This window comes from Scleropages formosus, chromosome 5 (genome assembly GCF_900964775.1).
Source record: "Scleropages formosus chromosome 5, fSclFor1.1, whole genome shotgun sequence".
Taxonomy (NCBI): domain Eukaryota; kingdom Metazoa; phylum Chordata; class Actinopteri; order Osteoglossiformes; family Osteoglossidae; genus Scleropages; species Scleropages formosus.
In genome coordinates this window covers 34131595-34154758 of record NC_041810.1, presented here as the reverse complement: position 1 = coordinate 34154758, position 23164 = coordinate 34131595, and the positions used below count along the sequence as shown (strand labels likewise).

The 23164-nt window shown below is 42.0% G+C and overlaps 2 protein-coding genes across 3 annotated transcripts in view; both read right to left on the bottom strand.

Moving 5' to 3' along the window:
* rhot2 (ras homolog family member T2) overlaps positions 1-17711 on the bottom strand; it is a 37190-nt gene extending 19479 nt beyond the window's left edge. The window contains exons 1-6 of one of the 2 annotated variants that reach the window (XM_018749748.2): positions 8462-8698; positions 7124-7182; positions 6584-6665; positions 4552-4595; positions 4098-4151; positions 1579-1631 (exon numbers count right to left, since the gene is read on the bottom strand). In XM_018749748.2, the coding sequence (XP_018605264.1) occupies positions 1579-1631; positions 4098-4151; positions 4552-4595; positions 6584-6665; positions 7124-7182; positions 8462-8498 (329 nt within the window). In that variant the 5' untranslated portion in view covers positions 8499-8698. Of the gene's footprint in view, positions 1-1578; positions 1632-4097; positions 4152-4551; positions 4596-6583; positions 6666-7123; positions 7183-8461; positions 8699-17692 lie in introns of those variants that run through there. The other variant, XM_029252083.1, reaches the window with a different exon arrangement.
* A 611-nt stretch (positions 17712-18322) lies between these two features.
* Positions 18323-23164, bottom strand: part of nlrc3 (NLR family, CARD domain containing 3) — a 28744-nt gene continuing 23902 nt past the window's right edge. Inside the window, exon 20 of the mRNA XM_018749757.2 lies at positions 18323-18511. Coding sequence (XP_018605273.2) covers positions 18421-18511 — 91 coding nt within the window. The 3' untranslated portion in view covers positions 18323-18420. The remainder of the gene's footprint in view (positions 18512-23164) is intronic.

The following is a 23164-nucleotide window of genomic DNA, read 5'->3' as shown; positions in this document are numbered from 1 at the left end:
ACATGCTAGAACCAACCTGTGCATTCTAAGCAGACATTGTTATACCTGTCAGTTGATTTAAAAAAAAAAAAAAAACACCATAAAATGCAATTCATTCTACAACCCCAATTCCAAAAAAGTTGGGACACTGTGTAAAATGTAAATAAAAACAGAATGCAATGATTTGCAAATTTCATAAACCCATATGTTATTCAAAATAGAACATAGAAAACATACCAAATGTTTAAATTAAGGAAATGTATGATTTTAAGAAAAAACATAAGGTAATTTTGAATTTGATGGCCACAACACGTCTCAAAAAAGTTGAGACGGGGCAACAAAAGGCTGGAAAAGTGTTACTAAAAAGAAACAGCTGGAGGAACATTTTGCAACTAATTAGGTTAATTGGCAACAGGTCAGTAACATGATTGGGTATAACAAGAGTATTTTAGAGAGGCAGAGTCTCTCAGAAGTAAAGATGGGCAGAGGTTCACCATCTGCGAAAAACTGCGTCTACAAATTGTGGAACAATTTCAGAATAATGTTCCTCAACGTAAAATTGTGAAGACTTTGAATATCTCATCATCTACAGTACATACTATCATCAAAAGATTCCGAGAAACTGGAGAAATGTCTGTGCGCAAGGGACAAGGGTGAAAATCAATATTGGATGCCCGTGATCTTTGGGCCCTCAAGCGGCACTGCATTAAAAATAGGCATGATTCTGTAATGGAAATCACTGCATGGGCTCAGAAACACCTCCAGAAATAACTGTCTGTGAACACAGTTCGCCATGCCATGCACAAATGCAGGTTAAAGTTCTATCATGCAAAGAAGAAGCCATATGTGAACATGATCCAGAAACGTTGCCGTCTTCTCTGGGCCAAAGCTCATATATAGAATCCTATATCAGACATGAATGGGACAACATTCCTCTCCCAAAACTCCAGCAACTGGTCTCCTCAGTTCCCAGACGTATACGGACAGTTGTTAAAAGAAGAGGGGATGCTACACAGTGGTAAGCATGGCCCTGTCCCAACTTTTTTGATGTGTTGCTGCCATCAAATTCAAAATTACCTTATTTTTTCCTTAAAATGGTACATTTCCTCAGTTTAAACATTTGATATATTTTCTATGTTCTATTGTGAATAAAATATCGGTTTATGAGATTTGCAAATCATTGCATTCTGTTTTTATTTACATTTTACACAGTGTCCCAGCTTTTTCGGAATTGGATTTATACATACTGTTGAATACGCATTTCCTAATGTGATATTCAGAGGACGTGGCAACAGTGCAACAGAATTTTCAACCCTGTGTTTGTATTTTCTTGTAAGATGTACGTTGCTTCGGAGAAAAGCGTCTCCTAAATGAATAAACGTTAAGTGTAAATGTAACTTTCATTATTTTATAAACAAAGTCAGTCCATTTCAACAATAACCATTCACTTGTTATAATACCATATTCTTAATAATAATATCATGCATCCTTTATATTCTTAATAATAAAGCTTCCTAAACATGAAAACCTGTCAAAGGAAAAGAAATGTACCTTGTCAAAAATTTTAACCAAAAAAAAACAAGCACTACAGGTACTCACTTATTCCCCCTCTCTACTCCTCCATTCACTAAGGGGATCCATTTAGTTCGGATCTTTAAAAAAAACAAAAAGAAATTCAAGTCATCCTTTAATTATTATTAAACGAACAACAGATCAATGTAACAAATGCATACACCATGGGTAATTTAGTTTAACTAATTCACCTGTAATATATCTTTGGACTATAGGTGGCAACCAGAGGATCCAGAGGATTCAAATATGAGAGAACATGCAAACTCCACGAAGACTGTACCAGATTAAACTCTCAACTCAGCTAAATGATTAACTAATGAATAACACTTCAGATAAAAATAGCACCATTACTTAAAACAAACAAAAATGTATTTCCTGTTAATCAACTTTTACTCTTGAGGTTGTTGTGAAGTTAAAAGTGCAAATTTCATTCTCAAATAATCCTCAAAAAATGAAAAAATATATTCAGTGCTTTCTACTTCTGTCTTCACTGTTTCCTCCATGACATTTTGATCTTATTTAAATGCTGTGTATATTGAGGTATTCAGCAGTTGTGTATATGAAATGTCATACAAAGACACAAAGAACTTAAAAACAACTAAAGTGAGGAAATTATAGAGACCTAACCCATTCTTATTACAAACCCCATTTCCAGAAAAGTTGGGATATTTTCTAAAATGCAATTAAAAAAAGAATTTGTGAGTTGTTAATTCTCTTGAACCTTTATTTAACTGACAAAAGTACAAATAAATTACTTTTAATGTTTTGGCTGACCAGCTTGATTGTATTTTGTAAATATAAGCAAATTTTGAATTTGAACTTCAACACACTCCAAAAATGTTGGGACAGAGGCAAAATAAGAGTGAAAGTTTATAGAATATTCAAGTAACACCATTTTGAAAGATTATACAATAAGCAGGTGAACTGATAACTGGTGAGGGTATCATGACTGGGTCTAAAAGGAGCATCCACCAAAGAGACGGTCTTTGCAGACAAGGATGGGTCGTGGCTCACCACATTGCGCCAAACGTCGTGAGAGAATCAGTTCAAAAAGAACATTTCTCAATGCAGGATTGCAAAGAATTTAGGTCTTTCATCATCTACAGTACATAATATTCATGTAACCATGAAATGATCAATAGAATCCTGAGAAATCTCAGCGCGTAAAGGGCAAGGCCGGAAACCACTAATGAATACGGGTGACCTTCGAGCCCTTAGATGGCATTGCATGAGAAACCATCATGCTACTGTGATAAATATAGCCACATAGACTCGGGAGTACTTCAGCAAACCATTGTCACTTAACACAGTCCGCTGCTGCATTCAGAAATGCAACCTGAAACTCTATTATGCAAGGAGAAAGACATACATCAGTTCTACGCAGAAATGCTGCCAAGATCTCTGGGCCTGAGCTCATCTTAAATGGACTGAAAGGCCGTGGCAACGTGTGCTGTGGTCAGATGAGTCCACGTTTCAGCTTGTTTTCGGGAAAAATGGATGTTGAGTTCTCCGTGCCAAAGACGAAAAGAACCATCCAGACTATTAGCAGTAAAAGATGCAAAAGCCAGCAACTGTGATGGTATGGGGGTCCATCAGTGCACACGGCATGGGTGAATTGCGTATATGTGTGAAGGTACCATTTACATGGAGGCATATATTGGGATTTTAGAGAGACATATACTGCCATCAAGGAAGTCAATGGTTATTTCAGCAAGACAGTGCCAGGCCTTATTCTGGACATGTTACAACAGGGTGGCTTTGTGGACACAGAGTGTGTGTGCTTGACTGGCCTGCCTGCAGTCCAGATCTGTTTCCTATTGAAAATGTATGGTGCATCACAAAGAGGAGAATCAGACAATGGCAACCACGGACTGTTGAGCAGCTCAAGTCTTGCATACAGCAAGAATGGGCAAAAATTCCACTTGAAAAACTGCAACAACTGATTTCTTCAGTTCCCAAACGATTACAAAGTGTAATTAAAAGAAAAGGTAATGTGACCCAGTAGTAAACATTCCTTTGTTCCAACTGTTTTGAATGTGTTGCAGGCAGCAATTTCTAAACTTGTTTATATTTAACAAACAGAATTAAGTTCATCAGTGAAAACACTGAAAATCTTTTCTTTGTCCTTTTGTCTGTTAAATAAAGGTTCAAGTGAATGAACAGATTAGTTTTTAGTTTTTATTGCATTTTTAGAAAGTGTCCCAACTTTTCTGGAAATGGGGTTTGTAAATAAAGTAGGGGTTTTTTTCCCTCCAATAATTTAGATTATGTTGGAAGACATTTGTAACAACTGCTTTACTGCTATTTATCTGTATAGCTTCATCCAAATCAAAATACACAATACAGTACTTACAAAAGTCCCATTTTACTCCAGTTTTGCTGTAATTTGAGATACACAATAACAAATCTTACAGAAGTTTATGAAAAACCTAGTTAACTTTGTCACAAATACACCCGCCCCCCCCCATCCTGGGAAGAAAGTTAATAAAACTATCTGAATGTGAGGCAAGCATAAGCCTGTTGCATCCTTGTGCTAGTCTAGTTACCTTCTCTATTGTGTCTTCCTTGGTGACGTCATACACCATGCAGACAACGTTAGCCTTCAGAAAGCAAAATACAAAGTTAGTTTTCTGGAATGTGTTACATTACTCAAATCATCCAATAAATGATTAAAGATGGGGGAAAAGTCATATCTAAACTAAATGAAGCAAAGGCTATACATTACATAGTCATTTTACAGTAAATTAGAAAACTTAGGGTTCCATGCATTTGTTATTTTCCACCACTGCAAATCTAACTCCACTATTTAAGACATGAAATTTTACATTAACAGTAATTAGTATTCTAATAATTTTCAGGCAATAACTGAAATCTCTAGTAGCAGCAATTAATCCTTTGAATGCACCCTCAAGAAGGAGATATGACAAAGTGAAGATCAATCTGCAGCATCTTGTCTGTCTAGGCTGTGGTGTGTCAGCAAAAGCTCAAAATCACTCTTACCTTCACAATTTCTTCTTGTAACAGCTCATCATTCTGCTCACTTTCTGCAAGACAAAAGCATATTCTTTGATGGAGGAGAACACAGTCTCTCTGTCTTCTAGACCATCATCCCAGATGATACATGAAATGTCAACAAACAAACAAAAAAATACAAAAATGTACTGAGCCAAAAATTTAGCTACTGAAAGAGCTCCACAGGTGTACATCAAAGTTGAGCAGACCTCGTAGCGTCTCTTTACATTCACTCCTTAGGTTCTTCTATCACCTTTATCCTTATAATGGACAAATCATTTCATTACCTTCTTTGAACTTGGGTTTTAAACAAGATTTCAAATTGACTCTCAGACATCTCATTATAAATATGGGACCATCACACAGAAAATTCACTTATAAACTGTGCTAATCCCTATATTAATACCTCCCATTAAAAGCAATCTTTATGACAATACCTGTCCTGTAAAAAACCTTTGGCAAGACACTGGACAAATCTCTTACCTTTTACATTATACATTAGTTCTTCAGTGGTCCAGATCTGCTGCATTTAGCTTCACAAAATTAGTGCACCACTTACATTAAATTTCCATTTATTTATTTAGCAGATGCTTTTCTCCAAAGTGACTTACAATATAGTGTTATCAGCCCAAACACCTTACTCACCAAGGTGACTTACACTGCTAGATGCACTTCTTAGAATGGGTCACTCATCCATACATCAGCAGAACACACTCTCTGTCACACACTATGGATAAACCTAAACAGCATGTCTTTGGACTGTGGGAGGAAACCCACGCGGACATGGAGAGAACATCCAAACTGCACACAGACTTAGCAAGAATTGAACCCGCGTCTTTTCGCACCACCAAGGCACTGCAAGAGAGCAGTGCTACTTGCTCTGCCACCGTGCTGTGTCACCCACTTAACACCTCTTCAGGTAAGGCTCCTACAACTCAACACTGACAGGTCCTCCATCATCTAATACCTGTCCTCCCCTGCACATTCAGAGCACTGTAGCTTGTCAAAATAGTCCTTACTACAGATACACAACTCCTCTCGCACCCTTTTACAGCAAGACAAGGTTTAAGGTCAGCCAACATTTACATTACATTTACATTTACTCACTTAGCTGATGCTTTTCTCTAAGCAACTTACAATGTTAAGGTTACAATTACACACACACACACACACACACACACACACACACTGAAACCACTTGTCCCAAGCGGGGTTGCGGCAAACCGGAGCCTAACCCAGCAACACAGCATGCAAGGCTGGAGGGGGAGGGGACACACCCAGGACGGGACGCCAGTCCATCACAAGGGTACCCCAAGCGAGACTCGAACCCCAGACCCACCGGAGAGCTGGACCCAGTCAAACTTGCTGCATCATTGCACCCCCAGGTTACAATTATTTATCCATTTATATAGCTGGGTAATTTCCCTGGAGCAACTTAGGGTAAGTACCTTGCTCAAGGGTACTATAGCTGGAGGTAGGATTCAACCCTGTGACCTTTGGGCCTATAGACAGCAGCTCTAATCACTACACTGCACATCAGCTGTCCCCATTAAGACAGTCACCCTAGAATGGATTGCTCCTCCTCTAATTCCCAAACTGTGGAGTGAGCTTCTAGTCAGCATCAGTCTTGTCAGCAGTCTTCTGATTTTCTCCCATCTTATGACCCATCCCTTCACTTCTCCTTGAACTTCTGTGTTACACAATGTGGTTTCTCACAGTACCACGTTGTTTTCTAAATCATTGTAATAAATTTACTTCATTACTGGATCCTTGCCTCAGTTTGATCATCTAACTGATAACTCCATGGCTGACGTCTTAGCTACAGCAATTTATTTATTCCAGAACTTGTCTGCATATGACTGTATGTATTCATAAGCTGTAACTCAGAAAGCAGTCTTCATAACCTTATCTCTGTAACTTGTTAGTGAGAAAGCAGTAAAGTGTCCTCACATTAGCACACTGCCCAAGGTGACTTCAAAATCCCTCTACTTTGTGACCACAGGCAACATGTGTGATTTACCTGAGTAATCAACAATGTGTGTTGGAATCTTCTCTGGCGTGACATCAGCAGGGATGGTTATTTCTTCAGCACGAAGGGGCACCTAAAGGCACCAGAGGTTTCAAGACTGCGTTTCATAGCCCAAATCAAACAAAACTACCATGTGTAGCTCCCTGTTCAAACATTCCTACCAATATAATTCGCCATAATTAATTTCAGTAACATCTTACTGAAACTAAAGATTCAAAATGCAAAAATAACATTTATATAATATGCATTAACAGCAAACAAAACTACAAATACTGGAACTTAAAATAACACAAATAGGTGTTTGTCACAGTTGTTAGTTTTCTGATGATGCACAAGAACTGTACAGCCATCCTTTCCACACAAATCAGTATTATTTTATATTTACGAATTACGTTTATTCATTTAGCAATCACTTTTCTCCTAAAAATTTTAAGTAAAGCATGTACACTACAGGTTCTGCAACGGGTGGAAAAAGTCTCACCACAACTGAAGCACCAAAAAGGTAGTAAATATGCCCTTGCGGGTACTGACCTCCTCTGGGAATTCCTCCCCAACAAGAGACATGATGAGGGACGTCTTCCCAACCTTAGCTGCACTCACGGGGAAAAAAAGAATAAACTGGAGGCCAAGTTGAGCCAAGAAGTTTCTAAAATGTTGTTCTTCCACCCCTGCACACACTGCACATGTGTCAGACACTATGAGCTTATTACAAGCACCATGTCATCAAAACTGCTCCCAGATATCTACAAGACCTGATCATCCGCTACACCCCAACCAAACTGCTACACTCTTCCACATCTGCCCACTAGGTGGTCCCAACACATGAAATCTATCGCAGGGAGGTTCTCGGTTTTGGCGAAAACAACTTCCCCCTCTCACTCAAAACTGCTGAATCTCTGTCCACATTTAAAAAAGGGTCTAAAAACTCACCTCTTCCAGACTCACTTTGCTCATGAACTCTTAAGTTCACGTAATGTGTAAATGTTCATGCACTACAACTTTAACTTTATGCCCGGATAAACCTTTACACAGCTACTCTTGTAATGTAACGTAAATGTTTATATGTATCTCTAAACATATATATATATATATATCTAGGAAGGTGATCAAGAATCGTGGATACTTGGATAAAGTTTTATGTAACTACTCGTGTGATGAACATTGGTTCATCTGGTGTAAAGAAACTAACTGCACTTAAGAATCATAAAGTCTCTCTTTCTGATAATGTAATGAACACATTGTATTTTTTGAGATGCATGTACTGTAGGCTTGGAGAAAAGTGTCTGACAAACTAAATGTAAAATAAATGCCTAAAAACTTGTGTGGCACCTTACTTTCCTGCACTATGCTATGCATAGTGTCAGTGCTAGAAATAAAAAGGGGTTTTCTCATCGTTCCGGACACTGTGCTGTTGATGCCAACTTCAAGTAGTTGTGCCTCGATACCACACCGTCTCTCTCTGTCTGTCCTTCCGTGTGGAAGTGACTGCAGTCTCAGCTCACGCTGCACGACGCTAAATGAACGCAGCACTAGACTAGTGCGAACCACGTACGAGTTTGCTGATTTCGTGCAATTTTTATTTATTTTTTCATGACATGTGTAAATAATAACTTTCTCTCGGCGCACGGCGCGCAGAGCTGGAAACACGAAACGTGCTAAAATTGCTTGTTTCGCTAATCCACTGAAGTAGAAAGCACCTAATTTTACACCGCCGTGTCTGTGCACTGCGGTTTTTCGTACATTAGTTGGGTAACATCATAAACATGTTTCATTTTTGTCACACACGAGTCTGCTCGTTAGCTGCTGCTGCTAGCTACCCCCAAAAAGTTTTACACTAACACGTAGATAATGATTGATGAATGAACTCACGTTCCCCAAGCAATAAAATTCTGACATCCCGTTTCATTTTTCTCTTTAAAGGTGTGCAGTTCCAAAATCGTATTTAGTCTTTATTTATTGTAACACGGACTACACTTGTCAGTAAGCCATTCTTCGGTTCTCTCCAAGGAGAAACACGTTAAAGCTGCTTCCGGTTCCTGACAGTTTCGCACTTTCTCCCCCTGGTGGTAGTAGCGATGTACTGCAGAATAAAGTGGAGAGTAAATTTATAAATTTAATACTGTACATAAATTACACACACACACACACACACATTTACATAAATTACATTTACAATTATTCCTGTAGCAGATGTTTTTCTCCAAACCGACGTACATCTCACAGAAAATACAATGTGTACATTACATTAGCACAAAGAGACACTTAGATGAAGACGTGTGACTCTTAAGTGAAGTTTGTTTCTTTACCACCATTTGTGGCGCAATGCATTCTGGGTTCGGATAGGGAGAAAAAAGAAGCACAGGCAGCGTTCATGACGAATATTTATAGAACACCGGAACACAGGGAAATAATGCTGTTGGTCTGAGGACCCCTTTTCCTCCAGCACTTGTGCATCAATCTAGCCGCCCCAGCCTTCTTAGCGCCCCAAGCTTTCTCTCTTCGCACCAGCTTCCCGTCCTTCATTTTTGGTATTCCACAGTTCCTGGACTCAGCCTCTCATGGTCCCCACCCCATCCCATCCCAGCCTTTCATGGTCCTGCCCCATCCCCCAGCTAACACCAATGTGGAGCGGTGCACTCTGGATTTGGATAGGGCGAAGAACGACACACAGGCACAGTACGAACATTTGAGACACCGATAAAGGGCCCAGGACCACCCCCCGCCCCTTTTTTTTTTGGACCACAGTCCTGCTCTCCGGTGGGTCTGGGGTTCGAGTCCCGCTGGAGGTGCCTTGCGATGGACTGGCGTCCCATCCTGGGTGTGTCCCCCTCTCCCCCTCTGGCCTTACGCCCTGTGTTACCGGGTAGGCTCCGGTTCCCCGCGACCGCGTATGGGACAAGTGGTTCTGAAAATGTGTGTGCCTATCTGATTTTACACACCTGTGTGTGGAAGTAGTATGTGAACCTCTAGGATTATAAGTTCATTTGAAGGGAAATTAGAGTCAGGTGTTTCAATCAATGGGATGACAGGAGTCTGCCTTATTTAAAGAACAGAAATCTGAGCCTTCAAGTTTCAAGTTTATTATCATAGATACAAGTACCATGTACATGTATCATGAAAATCTTCCTGACTGCTTCTCCACAGACTATGGGCAAGGACAATAGGAATACTGCACAAACAAAACAATGACAAACAAAAGTGTCAATGACAGTAAATAATAGCAGCAGTGACAGCAATAACAATAAATAATGGTAACAGTAGTAACAATAATGGTAACAGTCAGAACTCAGAACGAGAGAATGAGAATGCGTGAAGTGACAGTGTAATTTACCAATGCGCTTGGGTGGAGCAGTCCAACTTTAGTTACTAAAGGTGGCACATTGGTTAGTGTTGTATAGTCTTACAGAAGTGGGGTAAAGCTGTTCCTGTCCCTAGCTGTGCAGGTTCGAATAGACCTAAGCCGTTTTGCAGATGGCAGGGAAGAATGCCCGTGAGGAGGACTATGATCTCTGATGATGCGTATTGTCTTTCTGAGGCAGCGTGTGCTGTAGGTGTCCTCAACTGCTGGTAGCTGTGTGCCGATGATTTCCTCAGCTGTTTTGACCACCCTCTGTAGGGCTTTCTTGTCCTGTATGGAGCAGCTGCCACCCCAGGATGTAATACACCCTCTGAGGATGGACTCCACAGCACACCTGTAGAAAATGATGAGGACTGTAGTAGACATCCGGGCTTTCTTCAGACGCCTGAGGAAGTGGAGACGTTGATGGGCCTTTTTGATGGTCGATGCTGTGTGCTTAGTCCATGTGAGTTTGGCAGTGAGGGTGACCCCGAGGAATTTAAAGCTGCTGTCTCTCTCTACCATGTCCCCTCCTATGTCAATGGGTGCCTGAACCATTTCCTGAAGTCAATCACCAGCTCCTTAGTTTTACTGACGTTTAGAGACAGGTTGTTGTCCTGGCACCACTCTGCCAGGAGCCTCACCTCCTCTTTGTAGGCAATGCAGCACTCAGCCCCAGCCCAAGTAGTTTCTGGATCAGCTTGGTTGGGATAACTGTTAAATGCTGAACTATACTCTACAAACAATAGCCTTGCATAGCAGTTTTTATTATCCAAGTGAGACAGAATGGTGTGAAGTGTGTGTGATATTGCATCTTCAGTGGATTTGTTGTGGCGGTAGGCAAACTGCAGTAGGTCCAGAGTGTCTGGGATAGTGTCCTTAATGTGTCCCAGCACCAGCCTCTCAAAGCATTTCATTGCAATGGGGGTCAGTGCCACTGGGTGATAGCCATTAACTTAATGATTAAGGCAGCTCACTTTGTTTTTCTTAGGAACGGGAATGATGGTGGTGTTTTCGAAACAAGTGGGTACAATTAAGGAGGTGTTAAATATGTCCGTGAAGACAGTACCCAGTTGCTCACTGCATGTTCTCAAAACTCGCCCTGAAATTCTGTCCGGTCCAGCAGCTTTGCGGATGTTGACTCAGCTAAAAGTTCTTCTCACCTGTGCCACAAAGACGGTGAGACTGGCATTACCATGTACTGTGAGGATGCGCAGTGGGGGGGGGGGGGGTCTTTGTTCTCGAACTCGGCCATTAAACGCATTCAATTCGTCTGGGAGAGACGCAGCAGCACCTGTCAATCACCGCCTTTGTGGTTTATAATCCGTTACTGTTTGGATTCCCTGCCACAGCCTACGTGCATCTTGAGTGCAGTTAAACTGTGATCCACCTTCCTGCTATAGTCCTGTTTCGCAATGGCTTTGCAGAGCTCGTACTTGCTCTTCTTGCACACGTCCGTGTCTCCAGACTGAAATGTGCAAGTTCACGCGCGGATCTTATTTTGGCGGTTATCCATGGTTTTTCGTTGAGGGATGAGCGGGCTGTTTTATGTGGTATGCAGACATTTACACAGAACCCGATGGAGTCCATGACCACTGTAGCATACTCGTCCAGGTTGGAGGATGAGTTTCTGAACATGTCTCAGTATACGGAGGCAAAGCAGCCCTGGAGCCTTTCCTCCGCTTCTGGTGTCCAGCGCTGTACAGTGTGCATCACAGGTTCCTCTCGCTTCAGTTTCTGCTTGTAGACCGGGAGCAGCAGAATTGAGGTGTGATCTGACTGCCCGAGGTATGGACGCAGTAGGGAGCGGTACGCACCTTTGTGTGAAGTGTAGCAGTGGTCAAGGGTGTTTGAGCCTTTGGTGGGGCAGGTGATGTGCTGATGGTACTTGGGGTACACGTTCCTGAAATCGGCTTTAAAGTCCCCAGAGATAATGAACAGTCCATCTGGGTGCTTGTTCTCGTACTTAGTGATGACGTGGTACAGTTCGTTCAGCGCGCTGTGTGTGTTCCCTTGGGGTGGGATGTAAACTGTGGCCATAAGCAGAGCTGAGAACTCCCTGGGCAGGTAGAACGGTTGGCCTTTGATCAGGCGGTATTCAACGCCCTGAGTGCAGTTCTGTGCAATCACTTCCACATTTGTGCACCATGCGTTGTTAATAAGAAAGCATACACCCCCTCTCTTTTTCCCCAATGAATTAGTTTGATCTGCACGCTAGATTGAGAAGCCCTCGAGCTGGACTGCGTGGTCTGGTGTGCTGGCAGTGAGCCACGTCTCCGTAAAGCAGAAAACACAGCAGTTCCGTAAATCTCTTCGGAATTTAAGTCGCCCTCTGAGATCGTCCAGTTTGTTGTCCAGAGACTGAACGTTGGACAGGAAAACGCTGGGCATCGGAGGTCGTAGCCTGCGGCGTTTTGCTCTCATCTGTACGCTGGCCCTGCAGCCCCATTTCCGAGATCGTGTCTTCTGTGTGGTCTCAGGTGGGACGCGGTCATGATGTTGTTCGCGGCAGAGCATCGGTAGCAAATTTGGCTCTCTAACGTTAAGAATTGCGTCTAATCGCATTGTTTCACATATTTGCAAAAGTGTTTGGCGGTCATAAGTAATAAGAGAATAAACTGGCTGGAAGAACAGTGACACAAACAAAATAATATACACTAAACTAACAAGTCTGCGAGGAGAAGCAATCAACACATCGCCTCGTGCCGGCGCCATGTCACAACTTCACTATGAAAGTGTGATCTTCACAACACAAGTTTGTGGAAGTGTATCCTGGCTTTAACAGTAGAGATTTGAGGGCCTCAAAGAGTTGTTGATGCTGACCAGGCTGGAAAAGGTCACACACACACACACACACACACACACACACACTTTCAGAACCGCTTGTCCCTTACGGGGTCACGGGGAACCGGAGCCCACCTGGCAACACAGGGCGTAAGGCCAGAGGGGGAAGGGGACACACCCAGGACAGGACGCCAGTCCATCACAAGGCACCCCAAGCGGGACTTGAACCCCAGACCCACCGGAGAACAGGACTGCAGTCCAACCCACTGCACCACCGCACCGTTTACAAAACCATTTCTAAGGAATTTGGGCTACACCAGTTCACTGTCAGGCAGACTATATACAAGTGAAGGAAATTCAACACCATTCTTACCCTCAGTAGGAAGGGTCAGCCAACGAAGATCACACCCAAAGCAGGGCATGTAATAGTCTGGGAAATCAAAGAAACCTAGAGTAACATAAGAAACTAGTAAGATAAGATAGAACTTTATTCATCCCGAAAGAAATTCTTGTGCCAGAGATTGCTCAAACAGATTAACCACAAAAATTAAATATGAAAGTAAAAAAGTACACAAAAAAGTAAGAAAGCAAAGTGGAAGGTAGAAAGTGACACAGCACAAGTGACTATGATGCTTATTTACATGGCAGCCATGGGGATTATCATATACTATTGAACTCCTTATTGTTCAAAACAAGGGTACCCACAAAAGCAAATAAAGCACCAAATGGGAAAAAATGCAGTCCTGTGTATTGCCATTGCTGACTATGATGCTTATTAAATGGCAGCCATGCAAGTAATTGAGTTCAACTTGGCTAATGTCAGTGTTCTCCTGATGGTGGACTCATGAACAATGGTGTACACAGAAGGGTTGCAAGGAAAAAGCCACTACTGTTCAAAATGAACATTCCTGCCCATGTACCATTTGAAGACCACTTGGATAAGCCAGAAGGCTTTTGGAAGAATGTTTTATGGATGAGACAAAAAATATAATTATTTGACCTGAATGAGAAGCATTATGTTCGGCAAAAGGCAAACACTGCCTTTCACTATAAGAACCATACCCCCTCTGTGAAACATGGTGCCTTGGGCCTGCTTCTGGACCAAGACAGCTTACCATCATTGATGGAACTATGACTTCTGAATTGTACCAGCAAATTCTACAGGAAAATGTCTGAGTGTGTATATACGTATGTCTGAACTGAAACGCAAGCAAAAGTGGGTCATGCAGTATAACAAGGCAAAGGGTTGCATACTTTTGCCACATAGAGATATGCAACATTGGCTCATTTATCAATGAATAAATTAAGTATGTTATTTAATTTGGTTTTCTTTTTTGGGACTTATGAAAATCTGATCGCATTTTAGGGGATATTTACATAGATGTAGATATAGAGTTATGTAAGTTCATAAACATTTTGCTGTGTGATTGGTTATTCTTGGTGTTTATCCATGAGGTATGTGGGTGATGTTGGGATGCCTATGCGTGGTCCACAAAGAGTTGCTTCGATGAGTTCCAGCAGTGCGAATAGACCCGCTACTGTATACTAAACTACTTACAATTACCTGTGCACTTGCAGAAGTTCTAAAGTACCTTGCTCAAAGGACGTTGGCTTCAAACTCCGATTGTTTCATTGAGGGTCATGTCTCTACCCACTTTGCTGCCTATTGTCCTTATTTACATCATCCTCATGCAGTGTCCTTTTTGTAGTTTGATATGAGAACTGATATGAGAAATTTCTTACTATCCATTCAGCCATTACTGATGACAGCTTGTTGTAATGCAGGGTTGTGGTGGTTCAGTCTACCGTGGAAGCATGGGGAGTAAGGCAAGGTTCACTCAAGACAAGAGTGTCAACCCATCCTAGACTAATCACACATGCATTTAGATAAGGCCGGATTATGGTAATGCTTTATTGTCGGGTTGTCCGTACCAGGCTGTATCCAGGCTACAGTTGGTACAAAATGCTGCTGCGAGAATTGTTACTAGAACTAGGAAGTACGACCCTATAACCCACACACACACACACATTTTCAGAACCGCTTGTCCCCTACGGGGTCACGGGGAACCGGAGCCTACCAGGTAACACAGGGCGTAAGGCCAGAGGGGGAGGGGACACACCCAGGACAGGACGCCAGTCCATCGCAAGGCACCCCAAGCGGGACTCGAACCCCAGACCCACCAGAGAGCAGGACTGTGGTCCAACCCACTGCATCACCGCACCCCAAATGACCATATAACACCGGTACTTAAATCCTTGCATTGGCTCCTGGTCTCTTATAGAGTTGATTATAAAATCCTACTTTTGACCTATAAGGCAATACATGGCTTACCTTTGTGAGATCATTCATTTTTATATCCCAGGACGGTATCTCCGTTCAATAGATGCAGGTTACCTTAAAGTACCTGTGATCAATAAGACCTCAGTAGGAGGTTGTGCCTTTAGTTATAGAGCAGCTAAACTGTGGAATAGTCTACCAGTTACCGTCAAAAATGCCTCGTCTGTTTCCAAATCCCCCCTAAAGACGTATATGTTCTCTCAGGCATTACACCTCGTAATGTAATTTGACCTGCCTTGGTTATTTATCACCTTTACAAAAATGCATTTTAAATTTACTTACGTAACAAATTACTATCTGTCCTATCTTCTTGTTGAGTACTACCTCGCTACATAAGACCCGAGGCAGGCCGGCGAGTGGTGACAGACGAATCCCACACTGACAGAGGATGATGTACATCTACTGTGACGATCAAGCAGCTCCATGCCAAGCTGGGCATCCAAGATGCCATTTACCAATATTATAATTACTTGTTAAACACTGGCTTACAAATTGTTACTTTCTAGAATGCCCAGGAGGGGTGGGCAACCACTGGCCTGTGGACCCCCAGAGGTTTTTTTCTCCCTCAACCTTCAGTTGGGAGTTTTTGTTCCTTTCCCTGGTGGCCAGTAGGTATACTTATAGCTCTATAATAAGTTCTTCATTATGATAGCCATTAGTTGACTGTCTTCTTTGTATGCCTGTGTTAAAGCGCTCTGTGTCACTGCGTGAGAAGAGCGCTCTGTAAAAAATAAAAATGACACCACATGCAATTTAGAATCCTCAATTCCCCATTTCCTCAGACTGTGGGTGAAAACACAAGCACTTGAAGGAAACTCACAGGAAGCATATGCAAACTCAATACACACTGAACTGGAATCAAATCTACAGCCAAGAACCTGAGAGGAACTTTTCAGGATCATACTGCCCAAGAAAACTTGAAAATAAATAAAATTCTATGCACAGGTCAGGTGCTGTGATGTCAGTGCTATTGATGGAGTATCTTATTGCCCTGAAACACCCTACGTTTTAAAAAAGCAAAATACAAACCTTGGTGGCACTGAGCACAGCACAAGGTATGCACAGCCTACCCTCCATCCTTCACATAGCTTCTCCCATATACTTCAGCTGTCTCATATCCATGTGCCAACTCACAAGCACCTCTCAGAAATCTTTTGAATTTTGGTCACACAGTAAAACCATCACCCAAATGAGCCCTAAAGCAAAAAAGTTTGCATTTTTTTAAAGGCAAAATCACAAATGAAAGCCTCTACTTAAAACTTATAAAATCATTTCAATATAGTTCTATGCATTATTTCAGACATACTAGTATATACTACAGTAATTGCATGTGAATTAACTTTAGGTATTTAAAACAGTGTTGTATAGTTTCTCAATACACTTAAAAGAAAAAGGTATATTTGATGTTCAACTCTAAAGCAAATAAAAGGACAAAATTTACATTTAGCAGACACTTCAACAAACTATGTAATGTTATCAGCCCATACACACCTTATCATGGGATCAAACCCATGTCCTCTTGTACCACCCAGGTACTGTGAAACAGCAGCGCCACTCGCTGTGCCACTGTGCCACCCAGTGAGAAATAGAATTTGAAAAAAACTGGAAAACAAAAGTTATAATGAATTCATTCTAAGTAGTCTCTTGCCCAGTGCAGGGTTACACTTATCCCACCACAGCGCAAGACAACGTTCAACTTGAATGGGGCCCTGGTCCAGTTCAGGATAATCATAAACATGCTTATTCACACACTAAGCAATTCAGAGTCACTCATTTACCTGAATGAAATGTCTATGAATTGTGAGAAAACCAACATGAATACAAGTCAAACATGCAAATCCACAGAGTGGAATCAGGATCTGAACCCAGATCTCAGAAGGGGAGAGGCACCAGGTTTACCTGATGCACCACTTTGCTGTCCATAACAGAACACACACAGTGTGAAATGCATGTCCCGAGCAGGGACACAGTGAGCCAGAGCCTAACCTGGCAGCGCAAGGCCTGAGGGGACGCCAGTCCATCACAAGGCACCCCAAAGCGGGACTTGAACCCCAGACCCACCGGAGTATGCCCTGGCCAAACCTGTTGCGCTACCACACCACCCCCGACAGCAGACTAAAAGAGCAAAGTGAAAAGAAAATTATATGGCGGTAACTGGACAGAAAAAAGGCAGTCCTGGGTTTACTGTAAGTGACTGTAAACAGAATGGGATTTAGAACAGGGTGGCATCGCAGCACAGCAAGTAGTGATGCTGTCTCACAGCAGCCTAAATAGTGAGAGAGAATGTAGACTTAATCCCTGCTCTGTCCATATGGAGTTTGCGGGTTCTCCCCATATCTGTATGGGTTTCCTCCAGGTACTCGAGTCCTCCAACAGCCCAAGGAGATGCTTTTCAGGTTCACCCATAATGTGAGAGAATTTTTTCCACTGATATATGGATCAGTGACCCATATGGGCTGATAACACTACACAGCATTAACTGGAAGTCACTTTGAAGAAAAGCATCTGCTCAATGACAAAATGTAAAGTTGTCAAGAACACAGTCTATTCAGAACCCTTCATATTTCCATTTTTTTTTGGATATTGCAGCCTTATGCTAAAATTATTTAAATCAATTTTTCCATCAATTTACACTGAATACCTCGTGACAGGGTGGCGCGGTGGCGCAGTGGGTTGGACCGGGTCCTGCTCTTCAGTGGGTCTGCGGTTCAAGTCCCGCTTGGGGTGCCTTGCGATGGACTGGCGTCCCGTTCTGGGTGTGTCCCCTCCCCCTCCGGCCTTACGCCCTCTGTTACCGGGTAGGCTCCGGTTCCCCGTGACCCCGTATGGGACTAGCGGTTCTGAAAATGTGTGTACCTCATGACAACAGGATTAGAAATTTTTGCACATTTATTAAAAATAAACATCACAATGACATAAGTATTCAGACCCTTTGCTATGACACTTGTATTGGGATACACCTCAGCTGCATTACATTGGATATAATGTATTATCTCTTCAAAGATGCTGTTAAATAAGGTTGAGAACATTAAGTTTTTTATTTTATAAAATGCAGACCTTGGAATATAGTTTGCAATACCATTTCTTAAAAAGAAAAAAAAAAAAAAAAAAAAAAAAAAAAAAAATTGTACAAATATTCTGAGACTAACTGTGCAATAAGTGACATATGATGCACCCAATAAAACTTAAGTCTCAAGAATCTTTAAAAGTTAACATGTCTTCCTTTTCTCCTCATGGGATGATTAATCATATATATATATATATATATATATTATATATATTATATATATGCATCTGTTAGCGAAACAGTCCTGATGTTGACATGACCTTGGCTTTTGTAGACTTCACTCTTCACTTGTCCAGAGGCTGTTATATGTCCACCGTGCAACCTGGAGATTGCGTTTTAATAGCATCCGAGATTACCTTGGCCCCTGACTCTCCAATGCGATTTCCTTGGAGGCTACAGTTAGGGGAATAAAGTAGAAAGCACCAGAAATTGTTAAAACACTATTAGTCATTTGAGTTTTTAAACTGTTTCATTAAGCATTTTATTCAAATGTTTTGTATTGTTAAAAAGTGTTTTTTTTTCCCCCTCACATACTAAATCATTGGTTGTTCACTTTAAAAAAAGAAAAAAAAAAAAAAAAGTTTAGTTATTCAAGATAGACAGGAAAAGATGTTATACCCCATGCATATTTTTTTCCAGCAGCTGTACACAAGGACCCAGTCCCACCAACATGAAGACATAGAGAACACCACCCAACATATATCTCCACGGCCTGAGACCAAGAAACTTAGCCAACTCCTCCAACGAACGAACGAACGAACGAACACACACACACTATGAAGAGCCAATCAAACCAAACCCACAGACCAACCCTAACCCACCAACTAAACCAGCTGAGTACCAACATGCATATTTCATTGAATTTATCAAGTGGGCACCTCACTTTGGCAGCATTTCATTGAATTAAGCCCACGACACCCCCCCCCAAAAGCTCAACAGTGCAGTCTGGCATCCCAGGTCCACCCACCTACAACAAATACTGCAACTCCTAACTCAACCACTTAAACCACAGCTCCATACATACCTTCTAACCACACAACCTTCCATACATGTGACTGCACCACTCCACAAATTTAAGATATCTTAATTAACAAGGTCACACCTTAATTTTCACCAGCTGCTACCCATTACTCACCACCTGCCACTAGTTTCCACCACTACACACCTTCCTCCAACTTATAACCCCAACTTCTCTTTTCAGCCATAACCACTGACTTGCTTTCTCAGCTGCCTCAGAAAGCTCCTTCACCCCTGCCTTTAACAAGCAGCCTCTAATATGAAAACGCCCCCAACAATGCCATCGCTGATTTAGCCACAAACCTTCTAACACTTACCTCTATCAGTGTCACATGAGCCTGCTATCCACAGTCCCTTGCCTCTGCCACCAGATCAGCATACTTTAACAGTTTCCACTCATATTCTTCCTTAGTAGCACCCTCAAACAGCACTGTTAACTCTACAAAGAACACAATACACTCAACCTCCAAATATAACACCATGTCTGGATGCAATATATTGCAGCAACCCACATTACTGTGTCTAGGTGGGAAGACTTGCTTAATGGAAATAGCTGCATCATGGGTAACTTGTAAATAGCATGTGCAACAACTGGGGGCACTTCTGGGGGAAATGATGGGGTGACTGTCTGCCAGCATGTGTGAGGAGAGCCAAGGGGTGCTAGGCAGCCTGGCTAGAAGCACAGGTCTTGGAGGAAATGGGGTCCTCGGACAGAGAGCATCATTTCCCTGTGTCCCCGTCTTCATAAAAACGTTCAAGATGAACACTGCCTGTGCATCCTTCTTCACTCCATCCAAACCAACGGTGCTGCACATCACGATAGTAATATTACAGCTGTATGCCGAACATTAGCATTTAAGATAAACAGATTAATATTTGAAAAAGGAGACACTATCCTTTTTTCTATGCATATATTTGTGAATCGGTGTTACCATTATACAAAAACTGCACTTTTTAATTCAACTTGTTATAGTTTGAGCTTTACTACCTGGGCAAATGTACAGAACATGTATTTCTAACTACTGCTCAGCTGTAGTCCATGAAATTCAAATTGTATTGCCCGGAGATGAGTCCGACACGGACATGCGTTGCAGTTACGTCCGAACACGGACGAAAAGTAAAATTACCCCACGTGCAGAGTGGTTTTACAAGTGCGCAGTGCAAACTGTACAGTACTGGATGGAGGTGAAACAATAAATGGGGGACAAAGAGATACGCAGTATATTCGCACAAAGGTGAAAGTGAAACGTAATCTGTGAGTACACGGAGGCGAGTCGAAATACCGGACGGGGAACATTGGACCAGGATTGGAGAACAAGAGGCAGGAGTAGAGGACAGGCACTCGGAACTGGAACATAAACACCACAAACTGAGAAACCAGGGACCTACTGACCACAAAGGAGGCCACACCAGAAACCACTGATTAAGAATACGCAACCTGTCCTCCTCCGCTTGCTGCTTTTATACCTCAGGAAGTATCAAATTGTGAACAGGTGCTTGGGTCTGGGCCACCGGCAGTGAGTGGCACCTCCTCTGGCCTGTGGGGGTATTATCCCTGGGGGTCCAGACAGACAATCACCCATATAAATGATCAAAGTGTAGGCTTGTTATAATAACAATAAGAATAAACGTAACGATGATGATTATTATTATTTTGCAATTGTGCAAACCAATGGCAAACTGTACAATTAGACCAAACAGACTGCCAAACTCTGAAATCAAACCGAAAAGGCCAAACATGGGGGCCATCTCTGCAGCTGATTGAAGCTCTTGTTATTAACTGGAGTGCGCTGGGACCTAGCACACTCACCACATCATTATGAGTAGGACCAATCATCCACCCTGTATTAGTCATGGATGTGCTGACATAGTTCAAACAAACAAGAGAGGTAAGAATTTTCAATAAATAGGAAAAAGAACATTTAACAAAACATTTGATATGGCCAAAAGACAAAAATTATTTAGTAATATTATTTAAAAAAATCCAGCCATCCATCCAGGAATCACTGGGCATAAGGCTAAGGTGGGGGTACAGCCTGAATGGGATGCCAGTCCACTGCATCATTATTTATCATATGAAATTGGAGGTTTACACCTAATTGAATCTGTTTCAGTCACAGAAAGGGTACTGCTCAGCATAACAAATACCCCATCAATCAAACATCAGTAGAGTGAATTCTACCTATTGCCACAGAACTAGAAGAGAGTGATACACTCCAGCAGCCCCTCCAACAGCCCTGTAGTGTGGCACATAGTACCTTCATGTGGTCCACAGAATAGCAAAGTAACACACTAATAAGCTAACACCTTTTGTATCAAATCCTTCCACGATCTTCATATGCCTGAAACAGAACAAGTTTTAGTATCAGATATGGTTCATGGGTTCTGGCCGATTCTTCTAGCCCCAGAGGTTCAGCCATAGCTTGCCTTTATGGTGAAAGACCAACAATAACCCTACACAGCTTTGCATCAAGGGCTGCACAACAGTGCCACTGTCTATCACATGTCTCTGTGATAACATCTGGGTCAGTGGTCTTTTTTTTTTTATTTATGATACCTTTGTGACTTCAGAAATGAAAGAATAGCATGGAGAGACTAAGTTCTGTTGGATCACCTCTTTGATAAGGAGAACAAAGCCAGCTTTGACAAAGCAGAGATTATGCAATCAATCTAATCAAAAAGATATTTATCTGGGACAGAAGAATTCCAGGGCAAAAGAGAAATTACACACAACAGTGCATAGGATATCCAAACTGCTCAGATGTCATTTATAGTTCAAGAGCCCCTAATTACAGCAGGGCCAGAATAGATGCCTGTGCAAAAATAGTTCAGCCATTGACATGCCTCTTGAATGGCTGACAAGATTCCAATTAGCATGTTATGCTCAATAATGTACAACAAGAAATGTTCCAACATTCCTAAGAAGGTAAAAGTCAAGTAGTACCACTGGGCATCCCCAGCAATGAACAATCATTCCCTGTATGTCCTTGAAGCAACATGGCAATAAGCAACTGTGACTCAAAAACACAGTGAAAAACTGAGATCTATGGAACACTGCTCAGAGCATTTGGATGCTGGCAGAACTGTCCAGACCACATATATGACAGTCAACACCATGTCTATATTGATATTACCCAATTAGGCTATTGGAAAAGGAAGTAAAGCTCTACAGAGACAGGAGACAGGCATAGAGAATAGAAGTTGTTGGGCCACAGTCCTTGGTGCTTTATTTGACTCATCAGGTATATTCTCTTAGGCAAGTTAACTGTGACAAAATCCTCAACGGGATCCATGAACAAAGGTACAAAATTCAGAAAATAATCACAAGCTATGAGTGAAAAATCTCTGACTGCAATGTCTCAGGCCATAACTCAGACCGCAGCATCTCAGACCACAGATGCCACCACTAGGCATATTTACAGCACGTGGACCATTCTGACTTCTTCATGTACGCTACCTTTCTAAATCCAAAGAAAAATGCTCCTCAAATGTGTTAGTCATTGCTGACAGGTTTCCATCTTTTGGTGACGGCATTTTCTGCATGCAAAGACACAGCTACCCCCACTGCAAACATTCTGATCAAGGACTACATCCCACAGTATGGACTGCTATGTCACATTGACTTCGATCACGACACTCACATTTGGCCTCGGATGAAGATACAGTATTGTGCAAAAGTTTTAGGCACTTGATTGGGGAAAAAAGCTGTAAACTGAGAATGCTTCCAAAAATAATGCTCTTAATTAATAAATTTTCTACAAAGCTTAGTAAACATCCATCGTCAACAACTGTTCGTCCCGGTGGGCTTGGCCGGGTCCCGCTCTCTGGCTGGTCTGGGGTTTGACTCCTGCTTGGGGTGCCTTGCGATGGACTGGCATCCCATCGTGGGTGTGTCTCCTCCCCCCTCCAGCCTTGTGCCCTGTGTTACTGGGTTAGGCTCCGGTTCGCCGCAACCTTGCTCAGGACATGTGGTCTCAGACAGTATGTGTGTCTGTGTACTTTCTTTTTTTTAACAACATACAAAACCCT